We start from the raw sequence: 25,143 nt of genomic DNA, 5'->3' as shown, positions 1-25,143 counted from the left end.
TTTTGTAGTTGCGAAACCAATTTGAGAGCTCTTTGTGGGTGAATGAATGAATGATATGAAATGATTTGTTGAATACTTCTATGTATCTTTTACGATTAGCCACGTACTGGGTTTTGAGTAAACTGATCCGATTTTATATAGTTTGCGTCAAAATATAAATAGCTATGAATTGGTGTAGGAAAAGTAAAGATAAAAATTTGGGATGTCTCGTCTATGAAAAACGTACTTAGAATATTATAATAGGATCTTTAAGCACATGATACTAAAAAAGAAAGAAAAAAAAGCCCAATCGATTTAATGAACAGAGGTTCACAATCTTCGCATAACGACAAAAGTTGTAGAGGAGAAGAAATTTTGTAAATTGTATGGGGAAGGCGTTTAGGATGAGAAGCTTAGAGACATTGATCATTTTTCATGTGGCATCAATCAGAAGGTTGTGTTTATTTTTTTGTTTTATCTGAATCACTACATAAGCTGTTGTAATAGCAAAACATTTCTTTACTTTTTTATTTTTGTTGAAGATAGGAAATCAAGGACTTTCCTCAACCTCAGCTCCATTTCGTCGATAATCGCAGTAAGTTTGTTTATTTTATTGGAACATAGAATATTAAGGTAAATGTGTTGATAAGTTGATGAACTGTTATATTGAAAACTAGTTTCACGAACTTTTAAAGCTTCATTTCGGGTCATGAAAGTCATGGAAAAAATGTTACATGTAGTAACGAAAGTCTACAAATGAGACACATGTAAAGACGTAAAGTTATTTAGAACAAGAGAAAGTCGTGGCATTTAAGTATAGTTGTGTGATTGAGTGTGTAAATGCTTTTAATGGGTTTAATAAAAGCAAATCAAGTTTTATTGAATAGTTGTAGATTGATTTTATAAGAAGCATGTACTTTAAACATTTAGTTTTATATTTCTCAGGCAAACCGGTTAGTATGTCTTCTGCGAGAGATGTCTGAGAATGAGGAAAAGATTTGAGTTACAAAATTTGTACACTTTATTGTAGGATCCTTTGGAGGCTCTTAATAAAGAGCGAGAATAACTTACCAAGTTTGTGTTGGCCATCGGTGGCCTAACCACATTGGCTTCCTTCTCAAGTCCACATCACATGGCTACATACGCTTTATTTATTTCAGGATCCTTTGGAGGCTCTTTACAAAGAGCAAGAAGAACTTACCAAGTTCGTGTTGGCCATCGGTGGCCTAACCACGGTGGCTTCCTTCTCAAGTCCACCTGGTGGACTCGATTCAAATGGCTACATACGTTTCAGAGACACGCGATGTTACACTGTCTATCTCCTGCTCAACAACATTGGCTTCGTGGCGACGTACTTCAACTTGGCACAACTCCACAAGCCAACAAAGCGGAGACACTGAGGAGAAAACTCAATACTGGATGGTTCTTACTGTGGCTTGTCATCGCACTCTTCTTTGGAACCTTCACAGCTGCGTAAGGAAGCTGAAGGATCAACCACTGTTCACAGCATGTGGCCAAGATGGTTTATACTTGGAATGTCGATTTCAAAGGTGGTTGTAACTGTGGTGTATGTCTTTGGCAGTAAGCTTGTTTCATATTGTTTCTAGATTAGATTAGATAAGTGGTTTTGTGTGGTCACATTGGTTTTAACGACAAAATAAATTTTCTTATGGACAAAAGAAAAACAATAGAAGTTATGCTTTAAAATAAGAAATTTTCATAGCACAAAAACAAAACACAGAGTCGCAGCTGTTTACATAATGATGACCCAATATCAGTTCAAGGTCTTATTATGAACCAGCTATATTCCAGGTTTATACAGATTTTGACTGGTTTGGTGGATAGCATGAAGCGTAAGGTTATTGATAGCTTGCTCGCTGATTATAACAGGTTCAAGAATGAAAGAAAAACACACAACTAGTTCTTATTCTCAAGGCTTAAGTTCTAATTGTCTAAAATGTAATTTACGCTTGCTTTTAATAATAAACAAAACAATCTGCATCATTTAGTATAAAAATACACAACTGTAAACGCAAACACAAACAAGAGAACGTGATAATACAAAAGGTGGCAAAGACATAACTTATCACACAGATAAAAGCCAGATGTCATGAACCAAATCTCTATTGATCCATAACACACACAATACAACTGTATCACTCTCTCTCACAATACAGAGTATCAACTGGAACTATGAGGCATGAGCTAATACATCGATAAAGTCTCTCTTTCACTCCCTCTATAATATTATTTATACAGTAGCTTCACTGTAACTGCAGAAGCCTCTTTGTCCCTCAGAGTCTTAGCTTCCTTCTATCTTCTTCCTCGTCATCAGCTGTTACTACTTACAGCACACCATTTGTTCAGCGACAAAGAGTTTAGATACAGAGGCTTACTTGGTGAGTTTGAAGTAGAAGATGAGGATAATGGCGGCGACCAAAGCGGTGATAATGGCTCCAATGGTCCATTTGTTCCTGTTCATCCTCCTAGTCATGCCTGTCAAGGTCTTCTTGCTTTTTCCTACATTGTCGTCTACTCCACTAAGCTGTATGTATCAGAGAACGAGCTATTGGTTAAAAGAGATGCCAATCACACGTAGTATTCTTCTTCATGATAAAACCCGTGTAAGAGAAAATTGTTGAAGAGAGCACATACCGTGTCGTTAGTGCGTAGGAGAGGAAGACTGTCTCTGACTGTGCAAGTCTTGGAGGACTGAGACGCCAAGCTCTTCAGTCTCTTGATTCTGTCTGTGGTTCGACCCAATCCATCAGTTGACCTCATCGATCTCTTGACTTCGCTTTTGAAGTTGTTGAGATCAGACTTGAAAACTCTCTTAGTTTGACAAGGAGGCTGGACTTAATGCTTGGTGGAAGGCTCCTGGCTTCAAGATCCATTTTTCTAATCTGGTGAATAAGAAAATGTACAAAGCAAAGGGACAATAAGGAAAACGCTGCTTTATTCGATCTATGCCTTAGACTACATACCAACACTTTAGCATTTTTGCGGCCACGCCTTATTTCAGAGAGCTTATGCTTCTTTTGTTTCGGGAATCAATGAGTAAGGTGTCATCAATGCATCTTAACAAACAGAAACAATGATGATCTACACCTAGTAATTGACAAGCTCTTTGTACAGCCAGTAACCAGATAATGCACAGATCTTATGTCCTTACAAGAGTCGAGAGGTTTGTAATAACTCATAAAGGATCTAAAACGCAAAAACTGAAGATAAACTCATAAAGGATCTAAAGCACAAACTTATGTCCTTGTGTCCTTATTTGGGACAGCTTCTGCATCTTTTGTTCTGCAAAATCAATGATGATCTACAACTAGTAATGACAAGCCTGTAACCAAAGGGAAGCAGACAAAGGCTTGTAGTAACTCATAAAGAATCTAAAGAACAAACTAAAGATATCTTTAGTTCAACATTGAGATCACACTACACTGTGATCAACAACGGGATTAAACCAAATTAAAACTTATTTTCCAAACAAGCTAGATGCAAATAACGCAATGTTAAGTTCCAAGTAGATTGATACTTTGCATGCAACACACAATGATAATGTACCAAAAGATAAATGATCACTTTCCCCAAATTACATTAAGCAGGAACAAATCAAGACTAGGAACTCTTAATTTTCTTCAGCCATATCAAAAGAGGATTGATGTCTAAAACAATCCCTAAACCATAATAATATCTTGTTAGATCGCAAAACACATGTCAACACGAGGTTTATGGGTAGACAGTGGAAACAAAATTCACCGATCGCAAGAGAGAAAAGTTAAGAACAAACAATTGACGAGATGTTTACAAAATTAGGAATTAAAAAATTCTATTAATAATAATAGTCCAAAAGTTAAACAATATCTACTGTTGGTTGTGGTTGCTTCACAAAATTCCACCAAGTTGACTCTCCTCTCCACAGACATGGACAACACGGTGCAAACATGGCTGGCACCAACCATAGTAAACAAGGTAGAGCAACGTACATAGCCAAGTGAGAAATAGAATAGAGGAGACAGAGGAAAATACAAAAGCCTAACGTGTGACCAAGGCGTCCCGTGATGTAAATTCCAAGTAAACACCCTTCTTCCTCGCTTGCTGTAAGCCAATACCCGCAATTAGTCGTGATGACAAACACGTACGCAACTACAAATGTACATAAAAGTCCCTCAACGTTATCAGCAAGGGGAATCTTGTGGGCTCTCAGAGTCATATGTAAGACCGCATCAGTGATGAGGATTATAATGATGGTGTTCATCGCAATGTCGTATCGTAACTGCCCGTCCATCCTGCAACCAACCAGAAAATTCGTTTCGGTATAATGTTTATAATCAAAAATCTTATGTTACATAACAATATATTTAGTGGAATCTCACCTCCATGTACTCCTGGGGCTAGGAACGCTAGATTCATCGAGGACTGTAGCGCTTGACATTGCTTCTTTTAGAATTGTTTGGTTGTAAGTTTCTGATGTTGAAGCAAAAAGATGTGTAATGTACATATAGGTATCTGATTAACCCATTCCTATTACAAAACCGATTTTCCTTTTTCTGTTTTTAATCATAAAATATTCAATATAAAAAATCGAGCTTTTACCACAAAATATTTTTCCTTCTCGGCAATGACTTTTGATTTTTAATATTAATAATATCGACAAAACCAAAACAACAGAAGCCATAAAAGAGAAAAGTTCCATAACATAAAAACGAAACACAGAGTAGCAACAGTTTACATCATGATGATGACCCGATATCAATTCAAGGTCTTATAATGAACCAGAAACAAACCCAGACACAGACTCTGCTGTATCTAGAGAGAATCAAACAAACACAACAACAACATCCAAAGATAAATATGACTTAGCTTTTTATTTAGTAATATGAAGCTAAGTAGAAGCACTCGATTCCAGCACTGAGTGAGGGCTTTAGTCATCGTCTTCATCACGACGCCTCTGGTGGTGGTGATGCTTGTAACGATGCTGCTTCTTCTCCTCATCATCATCAGAGTCATTGCCACCCTACAAATTTTGATGCAGAAATGAATAACGTTAAGCGAAAACTTTAGTCAGTGATGCCTCTATTAACGGCCACCATAAGAATGGAGATAGATACTCTGTAACTATGATCTTCAAATGTCATATACATGATGTGCAATTTCAATCAAACACTGAACTTAGCTTTCAACCGAGGCTAATCCATTCCATGATGTGAAAACAGAGTTACAGGGAATGAAAGACAAACACTTTAGTTCAACATGGAGACTACTCTACACTAAGATCAACAATGGGACATATTCAAGATGTCTATATTCAAACAAACATTGAACCAGGAACGTTATTATGGGATTGTAGAACATAGCTTTCAAATTAAGGAAATCCATTTCAGGATGTGAAAACAGAGTTACACAGCTACACTGTGATCAAAACCAAACTAAAACTTATTTTCAAAACAAACTAGATGCAAAAAACACAATGTAAGTTCTGTACTATGATTGTTATAACCTACACGATGTCACTGTTAAATCAAATACTGAACCAATGAAGTTAAAGGGGGTAATGGGTGTTATCACCAAAACTATAATCTTTAGTTTCAATGTTGAGATCAGTCCATCAACAAAAGGGTTTTATGTTTAAACAATCAAACTTATTTTCCACACAATAATCTAGATGCAAATTGACTATAACTTTAACTTATTGAACTTACATATTTCTTGCGGCCATAGCTCCCTTCCTCATCATCACCAGAACGGTTCCTGCGCTCCTCATCATCATCATCATCATTACGACGGCCATAGCTAGGCTTCCTGTAACTCCCTTCCTCCTGTTCCTCAGACCTTCCATAGCTAGGCTTCCTATAGCCTCCTCCTTCCTCTTCCTCAGACCTCCCGTAGCTGCTGGGCTTTATGTAGCTCTCAACCTGATCCTCAGATCTCCCATAGCTAGGCTTCCTGTAACCTCCTTCCTCTTGATCCTCAGACCTTCCATAGCTAGGCTTGCGCTCATACTCGCTCCTCTCCTCGCCGAAGCTCGGTTTCTTCTCATACCCGGATCCGTACCCGGTCTCCGTCTCCGATCTCCCACCATATCCAGATTCAGGTCTCCGGCCATACTCAACCTCCGTTCTTCCACCATAACCACCAGACTCCGATCTTCCACCGTATCCACCAGACTCAACCTCCGATCTATCACCGTAGCCACCAGACTCAACCTCCGATCTGCCACCGTAACCACCAGACTCAACCTCCGATCTGCCACCGTAGCCACCAGATCCGTAACTCTGCTCAGGTCTCCGGCCATACTCCGTCTCCGTCGCTCCGCCGTACCCCGATTCAGGTCTCCTACCGTACTCAGCCTCCGTCTGACCACCGTAACCGGATCCGTAACTCTGATCGGGTCGCTCACCTTGGACGTGACCGCCTCCGGCTGAACCGGGTCGAAAACCGGGACGGGGCTTGGGGCGGGAGTAGCTGCTGTACTCGGTGTTGAGAGCTTCTTCGGCGTAGGCGGAAGGATCGTGGTACGAGGTGAATTCAGGTCTCTCGTACTCGAAATCTTCATCCGCTGCGGAGGAGAGAGGGTAGCAAGTGTCGTCGCAAGGAGGGATCGGACGGCCGTAGATCACGGTGATGTCGTAGCCTCCACTGTACGGCGTCGGATCGAACTCGTCGAAATCGTCGACTTCGTCCTCGTCTTTGGTGTAGTACGGCATCGTTTCAAGATCTTTTTCTAATTTCTCTCTCTCTCTCTTGGATCTGACGAAAATGACGAAAGGGTGAAAGAAGTTTTTAAACGCGGAGACGAAGGGGGAAACGCTGCGTTTCGTGGTGATGATTTGTTGGTCCTACTCCTTAGTTAATATGTGTGGGGCCCTGTTTTCCCGCTGTTTACATGGCGACCACTACGAGTCTACGAACCGTGTAAACTGTGCCACGTGACTTATTATGATTTGCTTTTATGCAATCTGATTGTACCGATTGCCGACTGGTTTAACCGGCGAAACCATTATTCTATTCTGTCTGCCGACAGATCGAAGCGATTACCGATTGGACTAGAAGTTAAAATTAAAATTAAGGCCCAGTTAGGATATAAGGCCCATAAGTGTGTTCACGGTTTGACTGGAGGTTTTAACCGTGAAGGAATTAAGAGAGAAAGAGACGAGTCCTTTTCTTACTAATGTTAGAAATAAACCGTGAAAGATTGTCTTTTATATCCTCTTTGGTTGTTGAAACTAAGAAGATCGAGATGTATTTGAGTTTTAACAAAGAGAGTGAAGTGAGCTCAACGAAGCCGTGAATCAATTGTGGCATTTACGTTCCACATTTAATTTTAGTTTGCTTTTATAAGCAAGAAATTGAAGAACAAATCACAGAACTTAAGGTTTGATATCTACATTCTTTAGGAGGATCATCTGTGTGCCCTCTACAGTCCTGAAATTTCAAACCATACACTTTCAAGGAAATTCATCCGACAATACAATGCGTTGCTCGTAGGATTTGAATATTCTTGATCTTTTAATGTGACAGAACATGTACAGTGGAACTAAAGCAAAATAAGGATTGAGTTTAGTTTGTCGAACCTTCCTTTGTCGTCAGATAATACATTTGAGGTTTTTTTTTTTTTTTGAGTTTCGTCTCGTGTCATTCTCATCCACTAATGGAAAGGAAAGGAGTACAAAGAAAAGAAGGGCCCTACGAATTCCAAATGCTGATGATGTGGCTTGTCTCAAAATATGCCACGTGGACATAGAAGCCCGAAAGACAGATATCCCCTTATCCCTCCAAAATCTCTAGCAAAAAGCAACTTCGCTCCTCTAGAGAAATCTAAAAGTTCTTACAAAAGTTTTTAACTTTCAGAGAGAAATCAAAAGAGAAACGTGGAATATATAAAAGTTCTGATATTGAAAAGATAATCGGTGAAATGGCGGTTTTGTCATCGCCCATGTTCGGAACTTACCGACCGGTGAAGACGGAGATGAGACCAATTACACGGTGGAGAGTTAGGTGTCAGGTATCATCCATACCTGCCACGTACTCGTCAAGACTCTCCACAGATATTCCTCTCCACGAGTCTCCTCAGGTCTCCTTCTCTCTCTCCCTCTATAACACGAATCAGTTTAAACTGTTTTGGTGCGTTTCTTAAATGTGATTTTGAGGAACTTTTAGGCGTTGTTCGACGACTATTTAGAGGATAAATCGAGAGTTTTCGAAGCCATGTTCCCTGACAAACCCAGAAGCCATAAGCTTAACGAGGTACGTCAACTAATATGACTAACATTAGTTATATATAAAAGTAGTTCAAAACGGGCGTTTGGTCTAGTGGTATGATTCTCGCTTAGGGTGCGAGAGGTCCCGAGTTCAATTCTCGGAACGCCCCCTTTTTCACTATTTTAAGTTTACTTGGATAAATTGAATTTTTGCAGGAAGAGTGGAGGATTCAGATGTTACCAATTAATTTCCTCTTCCTCACTGTGTGGCCTGTGGTCGATATGCGTTTAAGTTGCAAATCCAACGGTCAGGATTACCCGGCAGACATACCTTTAGACATAACCAAAGTTGTTGAGCTCAACATGGTAATAACTTGTCTCTCTCTTTGTTTCTTCATCTTCCGTTACTCAAACTCTTAAAATGCTTCTTTTCAGACGAGATGGCAACTTAAAGGGCTTGACCGAGTGATGCAACCGTCTGACTTCAGTTTGGGAGTCAAAGGAGCATTGTACCCAGACCGGAGAGGAAAGCACACAAGGCTCAGAGGTCAGCTAGAGATGAACATAAGCTTTGTTCTCCCCCCGGTTCTTGAATTGGTACCTGAAGACGTTAGGAGGAACTTGGCCAATGCGGTATATAAAACCTTATTTGACTATCTCTTATGATTTACACATGATCTGATTTGGACCCATTTACAGGTTTTGACAGGTTTAGTGGATAATATGAAGCATAAGGTTAATGGCAGTTTGCTCGCTGACTATGGCAGGTTCAAGAATGAGAGAAGATTACACAAGTTATCTACTAAAACCGAGTTTTAATGCCACTGCTCAATCATGTATAGTTTCTCAATCCAACATGAAACAATCGTTTATGAACAGTCATCTTAACATACTATATAAGATTTTAATTGTTTTAATTTACATAGCCAGCCTGAAAAACAAGATTATAGAGTTAAAGATTTACTAACAACAAGAGTTCTTTGCTTATTGCTTACATTAAAAGCCAAGTTAGTAATCCATATTCCTAGGCGCCAAAGTAAATCGGTTTCTTAGTATTCGGTCCGAGAGTTTGTCGGTTTCGAAAGAAATGAATTTTTTTTTTTTAGTCAAAACCTCAGCGTGTGGTAGAAGTTATTCTACAGATTCTTCTCAACGTTCAATGTTCTCGTGTCACTCTCATCAACAACTGCGTGACAGACGAGGCTTTACATTATCACCACGTAGATGGCAAAATAAATGGGTAACCTCTTAACTAAACCAAACCAAAGTAAACTAAATGAAGTGGACTTATATTTTTTACAAAACCTGAAACAATTAAACCAAACCGAATATGTACCCGGTTACTATAGAGGTTGAAAAGCAATGTTTCAACAATTATTTCTCGAAATCCACTATCTTCCAAATGCGTACCGTGAGAATGTTACTCTCGGTCTCTATTTTCTTTAACAAAAGTCTCAAAACGTATTAAAGAGAAGCAAAGACGCAATCTTTCCTCTGAAGATATATATAAATATAGAGAGAGAGAAAAGTGGGAAAGATCAAATATCATCCAATCTTGAAGACCAAAAAAAAGACTGGTAAAATGGCTGTAAGCTCAACGGTTTTGTCATGCCCGAAGATGTTCAGAAGACGCCGGTCGGTGGCGGTGGAGATGAGAACAATACGGTGGGGAGTTAAGTGTCAGTTGTCACCCGTAAAACCCTCCAAATATTCATCTAAAATAACTACCGATGTTCAACTGCACGAGTCTCCTCTGGTATCTCATTCTCACTTTCAATCTCTATAATGTTATATATGTATGCATCAGTGTAAAACCGTTTGTGTTTCAATGCTTTGAAACTTCAGGCGTTGTTCGATGAGTATTTGGAGGATAAGTCGAGGGTTTTCAAAGCAATGTTTCCTGATAAACCCAAAAGCTATAGGCTTAACGAGGTAACATCCATGTTCCATTTTTATAAGTGTGGGGTTGCATTCTTTGGTTACTCTAACGAAAAGACCGACATGATTTACTTGTGCAGGAAGAATGGAGAATCCAAATGTTGCCAATAAAATTTCTCTTCCTCACTGCGTGGCCAGTGGTGGTCATGCGGATCCGATGCAAATCCAACGGTCAGGATTACCCGCCTGATGTACCTCTAGACATAACCAAAGTCCTTGAGCTTAACATGGTACTCCCTCCTTTCCACAAAAATACAAGTTTTGAAATTTTTAATTGCTTCAAAAAGAGAAAGGTTTTATGATACTTGTTTACCTTTATTACTGATCATATTGATTAAAGACAATACTGTTGAAATAAATTGAATTTTTGAAATTATGGTATTAAAAAAATATTTTAGAATTGTAAATTTATATTTAAATTGTGTGAAATATCCAAGATTTATATCTTCGTTGAATGGAGGAAGTACTAAAAAGTCTAAATACCTCACTCTTTTGTTCTCTTTGAACGGTTTATTTTCAGATGAAATGGGAGCTTCAAGGGCTTGACCAGGTCATGGAGCCATCTGATTTCACTCTTGGAGTTCAAGGAGCATTGTACCCAGACCGAGGCGGAAGGCACACAAGGCTCAAAGGTCGACTAGAGATGAACATTAGCTTCGTGCTTCCTACGGTTCTCATGCTTGTACCAGAGGATGTTAGGAGAAACGTTGCCAATGCGGTTAGAAATAAATGCATTTGCAAACTCAAAACACTATATTCCAAATTTATATATTATCTTATGTTTTTATTTGCTTTCTGCAGGTTTTAAATGGTTTGGTGGATAATATGAAGCATAAGGTTATTGAGAGCTTGCTCGCTGATTATAATAGGTTTAAGAATGAAAGAAGAACACATCATTAGTTTTTAATCTCAAGGCTAAAGCTTTAATGGTTTGAATGTAATTTATGCGCTCATGTTTGGCGTATGCGTTTATATTAGGGAAGTTTACTAGAATGTTACATATTTTAATTGTATTGACTAGAATGATACAGATCTTTTTTTTATTACTAGAATATTTTCGATACCAAGCGTACCATTTTTTTACGTTATGAGAAAAAACGTATTTACGAGAATGCCATTACTTTTCGCTGCCACGTAGGCAAAAAACCGGCGCCACGGAGGAATTCGCGTCCGTATTTTCATTAAGTCAGCTGTTAAGCGATAGATACGTAGTTACGGCCGATTTATCTTTACGTTACGGCTGACTTAATACATACGATTGACTTAAGTGAAAGTGGCTGACTTAAAACTATAAGTCAGCTTGCCGATACAACTGATTTACAGAAATCCGGCTGAGTTATGTGATCACGGCTGACTTAATGATACAAATGACGGCTGACTTATACATCGGCGGTTTGATTTCTGGAAAATTTGGCTGAGTCGTGGTTAAGAAACGGCTGAGAAACTTTTTTTCAGCTGAGTAAAGGAACATGGATGGGCTGGGTTATTGAAGCCACGGCTGAGTTATGGGATGCTGTTACGACTGGGTTTGTATTAGTCAGCCGTTAAAGCATGGATAAACAGTAAACTCAGCTGCTTTGCGGCTGACGTATGAGCGAAAGATTAATTACTAGAATGTTCTCGTTTGATGGCTGATTTACGTAACGATACGGCTGACATATGGTTGTTCATCCTTATTGCGGCTGACTTACCGTCAAAAGATTAATTACTAGAATGTTTCCATGTATCGGCTGACAAAGTGTAAACATGATGGCTGACTTATTTTGACTGAGTTACTGATTTGTTTGTCGGCTGATTAATCGATGTTCCATGTCATCTGCCATGTCATCAACTCGGATTTGACATGTCATCACTAACGGTCGCCCAATTTACAACTGAGTTACGAGACCTTTCAGTTGTCTTCTTCATCTTATTTTTGAATGATTACACAGCCTTTCTTTTCTTCTTCATCATCTCAGTTATCTATCCTCTTCATCTTTCTCATATGGTAATGGATCCCGTTATTATTGTTTCCGGTAAATGGATTATGAAAAAACGATATGTATTCAACGTCGACAGTAGAGGGTGTAGAGTTCTTCATTTAGGTGAGAAAACTAAACTTGAAGATTTCACAAAGTCTGTCATCGACGATTACGGTTTGAATGATTTGAAGGTTCATATTCTGCTTAGCTACATGTTTTCGAATAAAACATTGAAAACAATGGCGCATAACACTCCACCAGTTTACGTGTCCAACACTCGACAATTGCAATGTTTTCTAAGCTTAAAGAAAAGCGAACAACAACGTCTCTGTGTGGAGATTACAGAGAAAAAGGATGACAGCTCAGACGTAGAAGCTTCAGAAGAAGAAGCTTCAGAAGAAGAAGCTTCAGAAGAAGACGCTTCAGAAGAAGAAGCTTTAGAAGAAGAAGCTTTAGAAGTTGAGTCTATACAGAATGGGAGTTACGATGGTTGCAGTTTGGAGGATGAACAAGATGAAATTGAGAATGACTGCTTTAGTAACGTTGAAATACACGACGTAGCCGGAGAAGATGAAATAGGCAAAGAAAACGAAGAAGATGATGAATTTGAAAGTCGATTTGATATGTTCGATGACTCGGACGGTGCGTCATCTGAAGATGATAACTTCAGCACATACGGTGAGTCTCCTATCGAAGAAGACGAAGATTCACCAACGCTACCTTCCAAGAAGAGATATCAGAACTTCTTGATGAGCGAATCTAAAGGGAATCTGGAGGTTTTGAAGTTGGAGATGTCGTCGTTAGACCTTGCGGTAGGACAACGATACTTGACTAAAAAGCATTTGAAGAGACGACTGAAACTTTTTACAGTGAGGCATCAATTTGATTTTGATGTAGAAATATCAAACCTGACAACATACGTTGTTAAGTGTTGGGTTGATGGATGTACATGGAGAGTTCGTGCATCTACCGAAGGATTGTCCCCGCAGTTTTATATTCGTATTTACGACTCGGATCATGCATGTTCTGTAACTGAGCGTTCTAATCGATCTCGAAATGCAACACCGGATATTTTAGGAGAGTTGTACAAGAACTTTCTCGGCGACGTTGGTCCGGCCGTTCGCCCTGAGAGTGTCGGAATAGCTATCACTAAGCAGTTTGGTGTAAAGGTAATTATGTTACAACGGCTGAGTTATGGTAGAGTATAGGCTGGGTTATTTTATGTTAGAAATGGCTGAGTTACAAAACTATGGTTGAGTTATGTTTACGTTGTGACCGTCTTAATGATATGATGTGGCTGAGTTATGTAAATTGTTTTTTCATGTGAGCAGATGGAATATTGGAAATCACACCGGACGCTTAAATGTGCAAGGGAAATCGATGAGGGCACACCTGAGTGTGGTTTTGAACTCTTGCCTTCTTACTTATACATGATAAGAAGGGCAAATCCGAATACAGTTACGCGTCTTCAAATCGATGAGCTTGGAAGATTCATGTATGTGTTTCTTGCGTTTGGTGCGAGCGTTAATGGGTTTCCTTTCATGCGCAAAGTTGTTGTCGTCGACGGTACGTTTCTTAATGGTAAATATAAAGGGACGCTACTCACAGCACTAGCTCAGGATGGTAACTTTCAGATTTTTCCAATAGCCTTCGCAGTGGTTGACACTGAAAATGATGATTCGTGGAATTGGTTTTTTACGCAACTAAAAGTGTTGATTCCTGACCAGGAGGGTCTTGCGATAATATCAGATAGGCATAACTCGATAGGGAAAGCAATTACAAATGTGTATCCGTTAGCTGCTCGTGGAATATGCACCTATCATTTGTATAAAAACATATTGGGACGGTACAAAGGAAAAGATGTATTTCGGCTGGTGAAGAAAGCGGCGAGATGTTTTAGAATGTCTGACTTTGATATGATTTTCGAGGAGATTGAAGCACTTAATCCTGATCTCCACGGCTACCTCGAAAGAGCTGATGTCAGACTGTGGACACGTGTTTATTTCCCGGGCGAGAGGTACAATTTGATGACTACGAACATAGCGGAATCAATGAACAGAGCATTATCGCATGCTAGAGGTCTTAACATTGTTCGAATATTGGAATCGATACGGGTTATGATGACCAGATGGTTTGCTGAACGAAGAGTGGATGCCAGATCGCAGTCAACCACACTCACGCGCGGTGTGGAGAAACTATTACAAGTAAGTCAGTCGTAACAGTAAAATAAGTCAGTCTTTAAATCTAATAAGTCAGTCGTTATATTGCATAAGCCAGCTTTATAAATAATAAGTAAGCCGTTTCACGAATATTGGGTTTTGTTAATAGGGACGTGTAAGTGCCTCCCGGGATTGGACGGTTCAAAGGATTGATGACCATCACACTGAAGTTAAATATGGCGCTGCTGGCGAGTCTTTGAATGTTGTTAATTTGGTTGAGCGAAAGTGCACATGTCGGCGTTTCGATGTCGAGAAAATACCATGTGTACACGCAATCGCAGCTGCAGAGGAAAGAAATGTTTCTCGTATATCACTGTGCAGTCCTTACTATAAAAGCACTTATTTAGCTAGCGCATACGCTGAATCGGTCATGCCGGTTGACTCAGCGCTACCTGTTCCAGATAACGTGGCTAACGTACAGTGCTTTCCACCGTTTATTCGTCAACAACCGGGAAGACCTAAAAAAAATAGGATGAAATCTGCTTTAGAAGTTGCACTTGCAAACAAACGTCCTAGGAAAGAGCACATATGTTCTCGTTGCAGTCAAAGTGGACATAATGCGAGAACTTGTCCGATATAAGCAATTGCTTTTCATGTTGTTTTGTAATACGGCTGGGTTTTGTGTTGTAATACGGCTGGGTTTTGTGTTGTAATACGGCTGGGTTTTATTTTCATTGATTTGCACAACGGCTGGATTATTAATTGTAATACGGCTGGGTTTTGTGTTGTAATACGGCTGGGTTTTTTTGTTTTAATGTTCTATGACGGCTGCGTTAATGTTTTTCAAATTTTGTATTGTGGTTGGGTTTTTATTTTCATTGATTTGCCCGCTTCCCATTACTCAAGAGAGACACAGACATCGAAAAACGAAATGTCCGTACTTAATTGCCCTACGTTACGTAATAGCCCCTACGTAATTATTGATTATAAAGTGGAATACGAAAGTAGCGAATTAAATTAAGAGAAATTAATCTTCATTGGCTGAGATAATGTTACTCACACGCCTAATAATTGTCGTGATTTCTAATGTCAGCTCTTTTATTCAAACGCAGTTGAAAAAAACTTCCCCGCTAGAAACACGAAACGTCGCGAAGTCAACTAAGGCTGAGTTATTGTAATACACGGCTGAGTTATGGATTAAATTCCCGCTCAAAATAAGAAATAAGAAACGCCGCGATACGAAACTACAACCGTTAACTGCAGATAAATAAGGTACTTCTCAAACAATTACACATCTTCAACTCTCTATCTTTTACACAACTGTCCTCTCAGAGAAAATGGAATATTTCCCTCTGCTTGAATTGCCTGAAGATCTTCAGGCAATGGTGGTTGAACGTGTGGCCCGTAACTCCTTCCAAGATCTCTACCGCCTCAGAGCATCGTCCAGGTCGATGAAGGCGTTAGCAGAGATGCGTAGGGTATACCATTATTTCGATGTGTTATCCTTTCCCTGGGGTCTCATTATGCCATCTCAGTTGTTGAAAACTTGCTACGCTGAGAACAATCCAAGCACAATTTATGTAAAGGGTGTACAGTTTTTCTACTCATACGATGAGCAAGATTATGGCCTTTCTCTCCTCAAGCGTGCAGCAGATGCAGGATATGAGCGTGCAGTGTATACACACGCTATGACTCAAGCAATCTTTTACGGTGATGCGCAGTATTTTCGGAGAATTCCAAGAGCAACTGTTGACAGGGTCGGGAAACTTGTTCGAGATGCGAAATGGGGATGGGGTTTGTGGCATACTGACGAGTTCCGTCAAATTAAGGCCATGTTCACTTCTACTTATGTTCCGTCCTTCTACCTTTGCCAATGTGCAAATGTTGTGGACCGACAATGTCTCTGCCTATGGCACATTGATGTGACTAAGGACGACAACATGTGTGAGCGCTGTTTCTGGATCAAAGAGATTTCCTTGTTCTTTCGTGATTTTGAACCGATAAGCCTGTTTAGGGACACAAGTAAGTGGTGAAGATGTCTCTGCATCAGAATCTTATCTTTTTTTTTGCTATGCCATTATGTATGTCGAACAAAAAATTATATATTCTGTTTTTATGGCTGACTTATTTTCATCTTATGGCTGAGTTATTTTCATCTAATGGCTGACTTATTTTCATCTTATGGCTGAGTTATTTTCATCTTATGGCTGACTTATTTTCATCTTACGGCTGAGTTATTTTCATCTTACGGCTGAGTTATTCTCATTTATTCATCTTATGACTGTTTTTTGATTGTTCACCTAAACGTTAAGACTGATATTATTACATGTTACGGCTGAGTTGTTGTTTCGGAAGAAATTAACAACGGCTGAGTTAAATCCGAGTTACATAAACATAGACTGACTTATGAGTACAGAATCTGAGTAAACAAAGAAGTAGTAGTAGCAACTAATACATTTAAGACTTCATCCTAAGACATTCAATAATTTTTATGATCTCAGTTATGTCTTTCTTCATATCATCTAATTCTGCTTTTATAGCGGCCAAATCCTGCTCTATCGTCGCGAGTTTGTTTGCCACAACTACAAACTCTTCATCATGTGCTTCATCAAGCCATTTGAAAACATGGTTTTGACCCGAATTTGCTCCACATCGATAAAATCTTCTACCCGGATTCTTTATTGTACCTGACGTTAACACAATGGTAGCAGCTCCACAGTCGCACGTCCTTGGAATTCCACGCTGTAGATCCATCTAATTTATACATCATAGCACACAAAAAATAATGCAAAATCGAACAAGGCCAAAATACAAAAAATAATTCAAAATCGATTTTGGACGAAAGAGACTTACTTTAGGTTTTAGAAGTCGACTCTGGTTTTTCCTTTATCTTTTACTTGTAAATATTGGAAATATAATAGGGAAATCATATTAAATATAAAGATCACGCGTGTCCAAATAAAATAAACATATAAAGACCTCGATATCGTAAATTACTCGGACATGCGTGTCAGGACATAACTCGACACTGAGTTAAATTATGTATGACTCTTTTGGCCAACTTTTATTTTTCGACATCATTAAATATTAACAATTTTACGACTGAGGTTTAGTTTTCGGTATTATTAATTATTAACAATGTTACTTCTGAGTTTTATTCTTCGGCATTATTAATTATTAACAATGTTACGGCTGAGTTATATTTTCCGGCATTATTTACTTTACACAAGGAAAAAAAAAAAGAAATCATTTTCGTCCCAACGCGAAAAAAAAAGAAAAGCTCTCGACGACAGGCGATTTCGAAGCGTCTCGATACGAAGGTAAAACCGAAGCCTCTCTTTTGCAGATTTGTGGATTCAGCTTAGGTTCGATGATGTTTTCTTCCCATTCTTTTCTTGTTTGCAGATGCCTAATTCGCACAAACCTCATTTCTTGAAGCCTCTGCTTCCCGATTTCCACAGTGGCGTGGTAGACACACACTCTCTATTTCTCATGTGTATATGTTCCTATTTTAGAGTTTGCTTAACTTTGGCTTTTCTGACCTGCAGACAATACCACTTGGCTTCTTCTCACAGCACATAGAAGGGAAGACAAACCGGAAAACATGGAAACTAAGATCGGACGCTACAGATCAAACTTGGGAAGTGATACAAGAAGGCAGGAGACTCACCGGAGGTTGGAAAGATTTCACCACAGCACATGACCTTCAAATCGGTGACATTGTCATCTTCAAACACGAAGGAGATATGGTGTTTCATGTCACACCATTTGGTCCTAGCTGTTGTGAGATTCAGTATACACATCCTCACATCATCAAGGAAGAAGCCGATGCGGATGATGCTCCTTCTTTCTCATTTGACTATTGTTTTCAGGCTGAGGTCACTGCTTCGAATCTAAAAGAAGACAAACTTGTGAGTCGATTTTCAGTTATAGACCATATTTAGTTAGTTATTAACATATGGTTTGATCTGTTCAGTGTCTTTACGTTCTGTGTTTGCAGTATTTAGTTAGTTATTAACATATGGTTTGATCTGTTCTGTGTCTTTACGTTCTGTGTTTGCAGTATCTTCCTGAGGGAGCTACGACTTGTACTGCTTTGAACAAACAATGCCAAGAGATAATACTTGTCAACAAAGAGGGAAATTCATGGACTGTGAGTTTGCGATTTAGCGAAGCAGACGGCATGTATTACATCAGAAGAGGCTGGAGAAAGTTCTGTCGTGCTAACAGATGCGCCATAGGAGACTTATTTGTGTTCAATGTGGTTGGAGATGGGAAAACTACTCCACTAATGTGTGTATGTCCGGAAAGGGAAGAGTGATTTTGAACCTAAACTTATGTATGTCGAACCAGAAATTTATGTATGTCTCTTTTTATGGCTGACTAATATTCATATTATGGTTGAGTTATTGTTTATGTTATTGTTTGATTATGACTGACTTCCACTGAACGTTATAGCTGAGTTACTATCTTATTATGACTGACGAATACTCATATAATGGCTGGGTTATTGTTTGATTATGACTTAATTAACGTAACGGCTGAGATGCAGTGAACGTTATAACTGAGTTATTAAAACATTATGACTGACGAATACTCATATTATGGCTGGGTTATTGTTTGATAGTGACTTAATTAACGTAACGGCTGAATTGCAGTGAACGTTATAACTGAGTTATTAAAACGTTATGACTGACGAATACTCGTATTATGGCTGGGTTATTGTTTGATTATGAATTAATTAACGTACTGGCTGAGTTGCATTGAACGTAATAGCTGAGTTACTAAAAACATTGCGTCTAAATTATGATTACAACACATGACTACGCAAAGAAATAGTGCCAAAATATGGCCATACCAAACCCACAAACCACCACTGGAAACATCAAACACTTCATCTTTTCCGCTTTACCGAGTTCTTTCTCCAACCGACCAACGTCTACTCTCAGATCTGATATGCCTTTGGTCATGTCACTCATCACCGATTTCATATCTTCTACCTCTTCCACCAAGCACTCGTCCGCCCATTTGAATAAATGTCTCTGATTTCACCAACATGCCCAGCTCTTAGTATCACATTGACAGTATAATGAATAAAATTAAAAATCAAACCTTAATATATCCTTTGCGACAGCAATAGTACAGTCTTCCTGGATTAGCCCGTGATGCAGATGTACATAATTCAGCGGGTTCACCACACCAACACTGTTTCGGCGTTCCTCTTTCCACATGCCGGCGGTGAAAGTAAGTGTTACCAGACACAGATGATGAAGAAGACATTTTCTTTGAATGAAAGAGAAATTGGTGTGAAAGACAAAGTTAAAACAATAGTGGTAGTAATATAAAATCATTTTTTTAAAAAAATTCAAATAAAGAGGAATAATTTAAATTAATAAACTATTAAATGCCTCGATATTAGGTTTGAGCCGTATTTTTCCACACACGTGATGCACTTTAATTATGACGAATACTCAATCAAATCAAGAAATACGAAAGGTTCTTTATTATTTTATCAAACACTTAAGTTGAATTCGTATTACGGCTGTGTTAGCGTCTATATTTTGGCTGAGTTAACGTAGACGTATTGACTGAGTTACATTAAAAATAACAATACCTCGATTATGTAAATAATCCGATACATGCGTGCCAGCCGTATAATAATGAGTCTCGATATTCTCAATGCAAACGAAATTTCTCATGCACATAATAATAAGAGAATAAAGGTCTCTAATAATAGTAGTCTCGATAATGTAATGACGGCCATAATAATGAGTCTCGATATTCTCAATGACGATGGAATTTCTCGCACGTATAATAATAAGAGAATAAAGGACTCTAATACTGGTCTCGATTAAGTAATGGCGGCCATAATAATACATTGAAAATAGCGTTAACTATGGCTTTGTATTTTTACAATATAAGGCTGAGTTATTAGTATCTTAATTCGTATTACGGCTGAGTTACTTAACTGAAACACTGACGTTTGACGCAAACAATTCCGGCTGAGTTAAACAACTTTATAAAACCTTAACGGCTGAGTTAAACAACTTTATAGAAACTAAACGGCTGAGTTAAACAACTTAATAGAAACTTAATGGCTGAGTTAAACAACTTTATAGAAACTTAACGGCTGAGTTAAACAACTTTACAAAAACTTGACGGCTGAATACAAACAAAAACAACAAATCAATTTCTAAAACCAAAATTATCAGGACCAAATTCTTCAAACATGTGGACAAGATCACGCCAAACTCTAGTTAGCATCCACGCAGGCTTCTCACCCCCATGTGCCCACCTCCTCTTCAAGAGGCGCATCTGACAACGAAACACCGTTCTGGCCACCAGATTAAAATTTGTCCAAACTTGAAAATTATATCTTCGTGCCCACGTGCGTTTGCGCTACAACAAAAAACCAATTTCCAAATGTAAGTGCTGTTATTATGTCTAATATCAAAAACAATTCAAAGATGTTGTCCTTACAGCGAGTTGAAGAAACCAGCGTTCCTTAAAATGATCGGGAATGGCGCGCCATGTCGGCCAATCATGAACCCATCCTTCTGCTAAAATCGACGGGATGGCCAGGGAGAGATCGCTTAGAAATTTAAACCAGATTACGCTGTCAAGCAAGACACCCGGGCCAGGGTATAGAACGGGAAGGTTTTCACGATTTTCAGAGTTTAGTATCTCATTGACTCTGTTCTCTAACCTTTCTGAATAACCAGGAACAATCATAACTTTGTAAGGCGATATAGAGATATTGTTTAGGTTTTCTAGTGAGATAAGGCGAGAAGGTGCAAGAGAAGGGGGCTATATATAGGGGAAGTATAGAACATTAAAGGTCGCGAGATAAAATATCTAAAATTTTCGCGCCATATGTAAATATTAACTTACACTAACAGGCTGAGTTATTAAGACCTTTACGGCTGATTTGTTGTTTGCCGTTTAGGGTATAGGGTTTAGTTATTTAGGGTTTGGGTTCCGAATAAGATTGTTTAGGGTTATGATTTATGATGTACGAACCACAAGATATGATAAATATCACAAATTCATAATAAATAACACAATAACAGTTTACGTGTTTTGAATCATGCTCACACCTCATATCACTGCCTAGAGTTTTAGGTACTCGTAAGAGACAACATATACCTCAAGATTATAATCGATTCCAAACTCGTATAGTCAACAAAGATCATGCTCACACATTGAGTTATTATTAATTATTTTGATAATTGGACTTTATATATAACATTCGAATGAAAAATTATTAATTATTTTGATTCTAGGGTATGTTTGAGGTATGACTGAGTTATCAATGAGTACTGGCTGAGTATTACTAATCGATACGACTGAGTTATTACAGCAGTTATCCAAAGTCAAATAGTTAACATAACAACAAACACAGGTTCACAAACAAACACAGTTTCATTATGAAAACAAATTGTTCATTCCAACATTTCCTCCTTCCTCGAGGATATCTGCTGCCATCTTCACCCGTAACCCTTGAATATTACTATCGTTTATGCCATCAAAAGTTACACCAAGCGCTAGACACTCCACAAACTTCAACGAATAAACCCCACAATCACCTGACATGTTGTTTTGTGGAATGTATCTTTTGCTCCTCCGTCTGAATGCGAACCTCTTCCTAGAATGCTTTCGGAGATCGGCAGGAATAAGCTCATTCAACATCCAGGGAAGCATCTCCAGTAGAGGTCTAAAAGCATTTAGCATTTTTTGCTCACTTTCGGGTGTTGACTCTCCATAGATTGGATCGTAGCAATCTATCTTCTCCTTGATCAGATCCACGTGAAACGCCACCCAGTGATTACCGCCGGTTTGAAGACATCCGTACACGTGATCCACATCTGCATACCACTTCAAGTTTGTTGTAAATTCTTCGGGGAATCTCCCGTTTACCAACGCTTCATAACCACAGTCTTTGAACTTGAACGAAGCAGGTTTCATCCTGAACTGCCTGTAATCGAGGGAAGCCCAAGAACTTAACAACCAAGGGTCTATGAAACCAATCCGCTTGGACCAGAATGGAGTGGGATCTCGCATGGACCTTTGTATGAGGACGTTCATATACGCAGCGATATGCTAGACAAAGAAAAATAATAAGTCAGCCGTAATATAATGAATTAAATATATAAGTCAGCCTTTATAGAATATATAAGTCAGCCTTAATAAAGACTTACATTATCAAACACCCATCCATATTCTTTGTCAGGCCACGGTCTTTCATGCATGAGTATGCTGTAGAAGTCACTCTCATGATCAGCTGAGGGTTCTTCTGGTTTATCTTTAGGTGCTGGTGGTTTGGGTGGAATTGCCTTAATGTGTTGCTTCAGTTTTTCCAGTCGCGCCGGATCAACAGGTGCGCAAGGGTCGTATATTACTGATGAAGGCGTAATGTTCTTCCTCATGCAAGTCGTCTGTCCATTGTCTCCAATGTACGGAAAATCTGGTGCTGAATCAAGGTTCGTCAATGAAAACCCTTGTGGAGATAACTTAACTGATTTCTCCCGAAGTTCCTTTATCACGGAAGATCTAATCAATTCAGCTGGCTCGACATCAGACTCCGCCGCCAATGCGTTATCTTCCGCAAGAACTTCGTCGTTGGTCACAACACATTCCTCAGACCGCTGTAACTCAGCCTCTTCTTCTTTCTTCTTCTTCGGTAACTCAGCCTCTTTTTCCTTCTTTTTTTTCGGTAACTCAGCCTCGTCTTCCTTCTTTTTCTTCTGTAACCCAGCCTCTTGTTTCTTTTGTAACTCAGCCGCTTTTCTCTTCTGTTTCTTCTCCTCGTTCTCTTTTTTCTTAGCCTCTTGCTTCTCCTTCCTCTTCAACGCAGCCTCTGCCCGCTGTGCTTTTTTCTTATCCTCGATAGCCTCATCCTTTACAGTAACAGTACGCTTGGCCTTGCCCCGTAAGCCGCGTCCATAGGCTGGAACGTTGGCATCCTTACCATCCTTAGCATCCTTAGTAATCTTTGCAGGAGAAACACTGATGAAATCAATTTCATTAAAATCATCACCCAAAATCCTTCTCACCACTGTATCCTTCTCAAGCTCCGAATTCTTCTTTGCAGGGGTCTCAGCTAACGCTGGACTTTTGACTGACTTCTGCTGTTTCTGCTGCGCCGGCACCGGACTTTTGACAGCCTTCTCCTTCCGCTGCGGCGGCACCGGACTTTTGACAGCCTTCTCTTTCTGCTGCGGCGGCTCTGGACTTTTGACAGGCTTTTTCTGCTGCCGCGGTTCTGTCACTGGAGTTTTTACAGACTTCTCCTCCTGGGCCTGCGGTTCTACCACTGGACTTTTGTCCGACTTTTCCGGTGGCGACCTCCTACGAGGTGATGATGTCACCGATAAAGATTTTTCTACGCCGGCGGAGGAGAGTTTAGCATCGTTGTCGGGAATTTTCCTTTCCCCCAAAACTTTCAGACTCTGCTGCACTACAGCTTTCACCACGTTATCTAGGGTCTTCTCGTCCATCACTGGCCGGTTCCGGTCAAAATCGTAAGCGTCAAATTTTGCTGAAATATTCTGCAGAGCACTCACAAGATTCGTCAGAGTCGCTTTGTCCAATACAGCTTCCTCCTCGCTAGAACCCTTTCTCGTTTCAGCAGCTTCTTTCTTCTGCTTCTTTGTTGATGGCTCAGCTTCTGATGAAACTCCCTTCGTTTTCTTCTCTCTTCTTCTTCTCATTCCCCTTCCCCTGCTCATCCCTCTGTACTTCCCAGAAACCTTTCACGTATCTACCTGCGTGTATGTCTTCTACCAACCTAACGAGTTGTGGGTCGTCAGGTCATCCGACCATACAGGAAACATCTCTTCAATTGACTCCTTCATAACCATTCTCCTCAAACGGACCTGCAACACCAGTTTATCATAAACTCAGCATCAAATAACACAAAACCAAGCCATCAAATAAATTAATTCGGTCACAATAAAAATAAACTCAGCCATCAAATAACACAAAACCAAGCCATCAAATAAATTAATTCGGTCACAATATAAAATAAACTCAGCCATCAAATAGACTAATTCGGCAACAATATAAAATAAACTCAACCATTAAGTAGCTGTTAACTCAGTCGTATAAGTAGCAGTTAAACATTACCTCGCCATGATCTTTGATTTCGTCAGACAAGACAGTATCAAAACTTGAACGTGTACGCCTTCCACCCCATCGCAAAAGAGGAACGTCTTCATTGTTGACCACTCTCCCAAACTTCTCACCGAAACAGACGATGGACTCATACGCCCAAACCAATAAAACGTCCTTCATGCCGCTTACTGTGTATGACTTTCCATCTGGAGACAGTGTTTTCAGAGAGTCAACAAGAACTTCGTATGCAGTCCGACCCCATGGATACGACCTCATGGCTTCATCGTCGAATACCCTTATTGCACTTTGAAGGGTATCCTTGAATTGTGATGCAAACAGTACAGTCCCATGGCTTGAAGAAATAACATCCCAACAACCACTTACGCTTTTCAAAACTCCAACCAGGACAGAACTCTAATGCTGCCTTCAGCTCATCATACTTGGGTCCCATCCCAAGCGGCACCTTCAACTCCTCCCAAAACTCTTTGTATTGATCAGGTTCAAAACTTTCTGTTGGCAATGGACCTGTGTTTAACCCAGTGATCTCACAAAACTCGAGCAAGCTAAACCTGATAACATCATCAACCACAACAGACCATATCTCCTTTTTATGCACTCGCAGCTGTCTACATAGCAGATAGTGTAGTACGGTCCGACCAGACCAAATGCTTTCGCGTGAAAGTAGCCTAGCAACTACTCCAATGGGAGAGTTCACCAGTTCTTCCACACATCGAGTCCTATTGTGTTTCTTTAATGTGGGGGAAATGTCCTGCACGGAAATTATGATCA

General features: G+C 39.5%; 7 protein-coding genes, 1 non-coding gene and 1 pseudogene across 13 annotated transcripts; 4 read left to right on the top strand and 5 right to left on the bottom strand.

The window, feature by feature from the left end:
- Positions 1-1,927: 1,927 nt before the first annotated feature.
- LOC103863899 lies at positions 1,928-4,593 on the bottom strand (annotated as a pseudogene).
- Positions 3,836-4,417, bottom strand: LOC103863898. The gene is made up of 2 exons (XM_009141656.3): positions 4,359-4,417; positions 3,836-4,271 (listed from the first exon to the last, which is right to left on the bottom strand). Exons 1-2 carry the CDS (start codon positions 4,415-4,417, stop codon positions 3,836-3,838), a joined length of 495 nt encoding a protein of 164 aa, XP_009139904.2.
- A 61-nt stretch (positions 4,594-4,654) lies between the features above and the next one.
- LOC103863897 (uncharacterized protein At5g39570) lies at positions 4,655-6,757 on the bottom strand. The gene is made up of 2 exons (XM_009141655.3): positions 5,685-6,757; positions 4,655-4,999 (listed from the first exon to the last, which is right to left on the bottom strand). Exons 1-2 carry the CDS (start codon positions 6,687-6,689, stop codon positions 4,907-4,909), a joined length of 1,098 nt encoding a protein of 365 aa, XP_009139903.1. The 5' UTR covers positions 6,690-6,757; the 3' UTR covers positions 4,655-4,906.
- A 1,015-nt stretch (positions 6,758-7,772) lies between these two features.
- On the top strand, positions 7,773-11,098 carry LOC103863894. Of its 2 annotated transcripts, none has more exons than XM_009141654.3 (5): positions 7,773-8,056; positions 8,143-8,229; positions 8,400-8,549; positions 8,619-8,816; positions 8,883-9,106. In XM_009141654.3, exons 1-5 carry the CDS (start codon positions 7,898-7,900, stop codon positions 9,000-9,002), a joined length of 714 nt encoding a protein of 237 aa, XP_009139902.1. In that variant the 5' UTR covers positions 7,773-7,897; the 3' UTR covers positions 9,003-9,106. The 2 variants fall into 2 exon arrangements, with proteins under 2 accessions (XP_009139902.1, XP_009139901.1); XM_009141653.3 differs by lacking the exons at positions 7,773-8,056; positions 8,143-8,229; positions 8,400-8,549; positions 8,619-8,816 and adding exons at positions 10,029-10,115; positions 10,202-10,351; positions 10,642-10,839; positions 10,923-11,098 and having other exon boundaries at positions 9,023-9,939.
- TRNAP-AGG lies at positions 8,282-8,353 on the top strand. The gene has a single exon. It is a non-coding gene; the product is annotated as a tRNA-Pro (tRNA).
- A 28-nt stretch (positions 11,099-11,126) lies between the features above and the next one.
- Positions 11,127-20,431, top strand: LOC117133572 (B3 domain-containing protein REM10-like). 5 transcript variants are annotated; one of them, XM_033290086.1, is made up of 4 exons: positions 17,366-17,561; positions 17,647-17,709; positions 17,790-18,152; positions 18,305-20,431. In XM_033290086.1, exons 2-4 carry the CDS (start codon positions 17,647-17,649, stop codon positions 18,560-18,562), a joined length of 684 nt encoding a protein of 227 aa, XP_033145977.1. In that variant the 5' UTR covers positions 17,366-17,561; the 3' UTR covers positions 18,563-20,431. The 5 variants fall into 5 exon arrangements, 1 of the variants encoding a protein (XP_033145977.1); XR_004457451.1 differs by having other exon boundaries at positions 11,127-17,561; positions 17,790-18,616; XR_004457449.1 differs by having other exon boundaries at positions 11,127-18,152; positions 18,305-18,680.
- Positions 13,414-14,881, top strand: LOC117133335. The gene is made up of 2 exons (XM_033289330.1): positions 13,414-14,286; positions 14,411-14,881. Exons 1-2 carry the CDS (start codon positions 13,414-13,416, stop codon positions 14,879-14,881), a joined length of 1,344 nt encoding a protein of 447 aa, XP_033145221.1.
- On the bottom strand, positions 16,419-23,969 carry LOC117133333 (muscle M-line assembly protein unc-89-like). Its single transcript, XM_033289328.1, has 2 exons — positions 20,722-23,969; positions 16,419-20,640 (listed from the first exon to the last, which is right to left on the bottom strand). Exon 1 carries the CDS (start codon positions 23,967-23,969, stop codon positions 22,425-22,427), a length of 1,545 nt encoding a protein of 514 aa, XP_033145219.1. The 3' UTR covers positions 16,419-20,640; positions 20,722-22,424.
- On the bottom strand, positions 19,065-19,521 carry LOC117133334 (uncharacterized protein At4g04775-like). The gene is made up of 2 exons (XM_033289329.1): positions 19,354-19,521; positions 19,065-19,283 (listed from the first exon to the last, which is right to left on the bottom strand). The coding sequence occupies exons 1-2, from the start codon at positions 19,519-19,521 to the stop codon at positions 19,065-19,067; spliced, it is 387 nt and encodes a 128-aa protein (XP_033145220.1).
- Positions 23,970-25,143: the final 1,174 nt, after the last annotated feature.

The sequence above is a fragment of the Brassica rapa genome, chromosome A04, assembly GCF_000309985.2.
Source record: "Brassica rapa cultivar Chiifu-401-42 chromosome A04, CAAS_Brap_v3.01, whole genome shotgun sequence".
Taxonomy (NCBI): domain Eukaryota; kingdom Viridiplantae; phylum Streptophyta; class Magnoliopsida; order Brassicales; family Brassicaceae; genus Brassica; species Brassica rapa.
The sequence above is the reverse complement of the archived record's forward strand: the minus strand, read 5'-3'. Positions and strand labels throughout refer to the sequence as shown.

Coding starts and splice junctions, on each gene's coding strand:
- LOC103863894 (XM_009141654.3), top strand. CDS start 7,898: ATGGCGGTTTTGTCATCGCCCATGTTCGGAACTTACCGACCGGTGAAG. Junction 8,550..8,618: donor AAGTTGTTGAGCTCAACATG/GTAATAACTTGT, acceptor GCTTCTTTTCAG/ACGAGATGGCAACTTAAAGG. Junction 8,817..8,882: donor GGAGGAACTTGGCCAATGCG/GTATATAAAACC, acceptor ACCCATTTACAG/GTTTTGACAGGTTTAGTGGA.
- LOC117133333 (XM_033289328.1), bottom strand. CDS start 23,969: ATGAGCAGGGGAAGGGGAATGAGAAGAAGAAGAGAGAAGAAAACGAAG.
- LOC103863898 (XM_009141656.3), bottom strand. CDS start 4,417: ATGTCAAGCGCTACAGTCCTCGATGAATCTAGCGTTCCTAGCCCCAGG. Junction 4,272..4,358: donor AGCCCCAGGAGTACATGGAG/GTGAGATTCCAC, acceptor GGTTGGTTGCAG/GATGGACGGGCAGTTACGAT.
- LOC117133572 (XM_033290086.1), top strand. CDS start 17,647: ATGCCTAATTCGCACAAACCTCATTTCTTGAAGCCTCTGCTTCCCGAT. Junction 17,710..17,789: donor CCGATTTCCACAGTGGCGTG/GTAGACACACAC, acceptor TCTGACCTGCAG/ACAATACCACTTGGCTTCTT. Junction 18,153..18,304: donor ATCTAAAAGAAGACAAACTT/GTGAGTCGATTT, acceptor CTGTGTTTGCAG/TATCTTCCTGAGGGAGCTAC.
- LOC103863897 (XM_009141655.3), bottom strand. CDS start 6,689: ATGCCGTACTACACCAAAGACGAGGACGAAGTCGACGATTTCGACGAG. Junction 5,000..5,684: donor GCTATGGCCGCAAGAAATAT/GTAAGTTCAATA, acceptor CAAAATTTGTAG/GGTGGCAATGACTCTGATGA.
- LOC117133334 (XM_033289329.1), bottom strand. CDS start 19,521: ATGTCTTCTTCATCATCTGTGTCTGGTAACACTTACTTTCACCGCCGG. Junction 19,284..19,353: donor GTCGCAAAGGATATATTAAG/GTTTGATTTTTA, acceptor TGGTGAAATCAG/AGACATTTATTCAAATGGGC.
- LOC117133335 (XM_033289330.1), top strand. CDS start 13,414: ATGGAATATTGGAAATCACACCGGACGCTTAAATGTGCAAGGGAAATC. Junction 14,287..14,410: donor GTGTGGAGAAACTATTACAA/GTAAGTCAGTCG, acceptor TTTTGTTAATAG/GGACGTGTAAGTGCCTCCCG.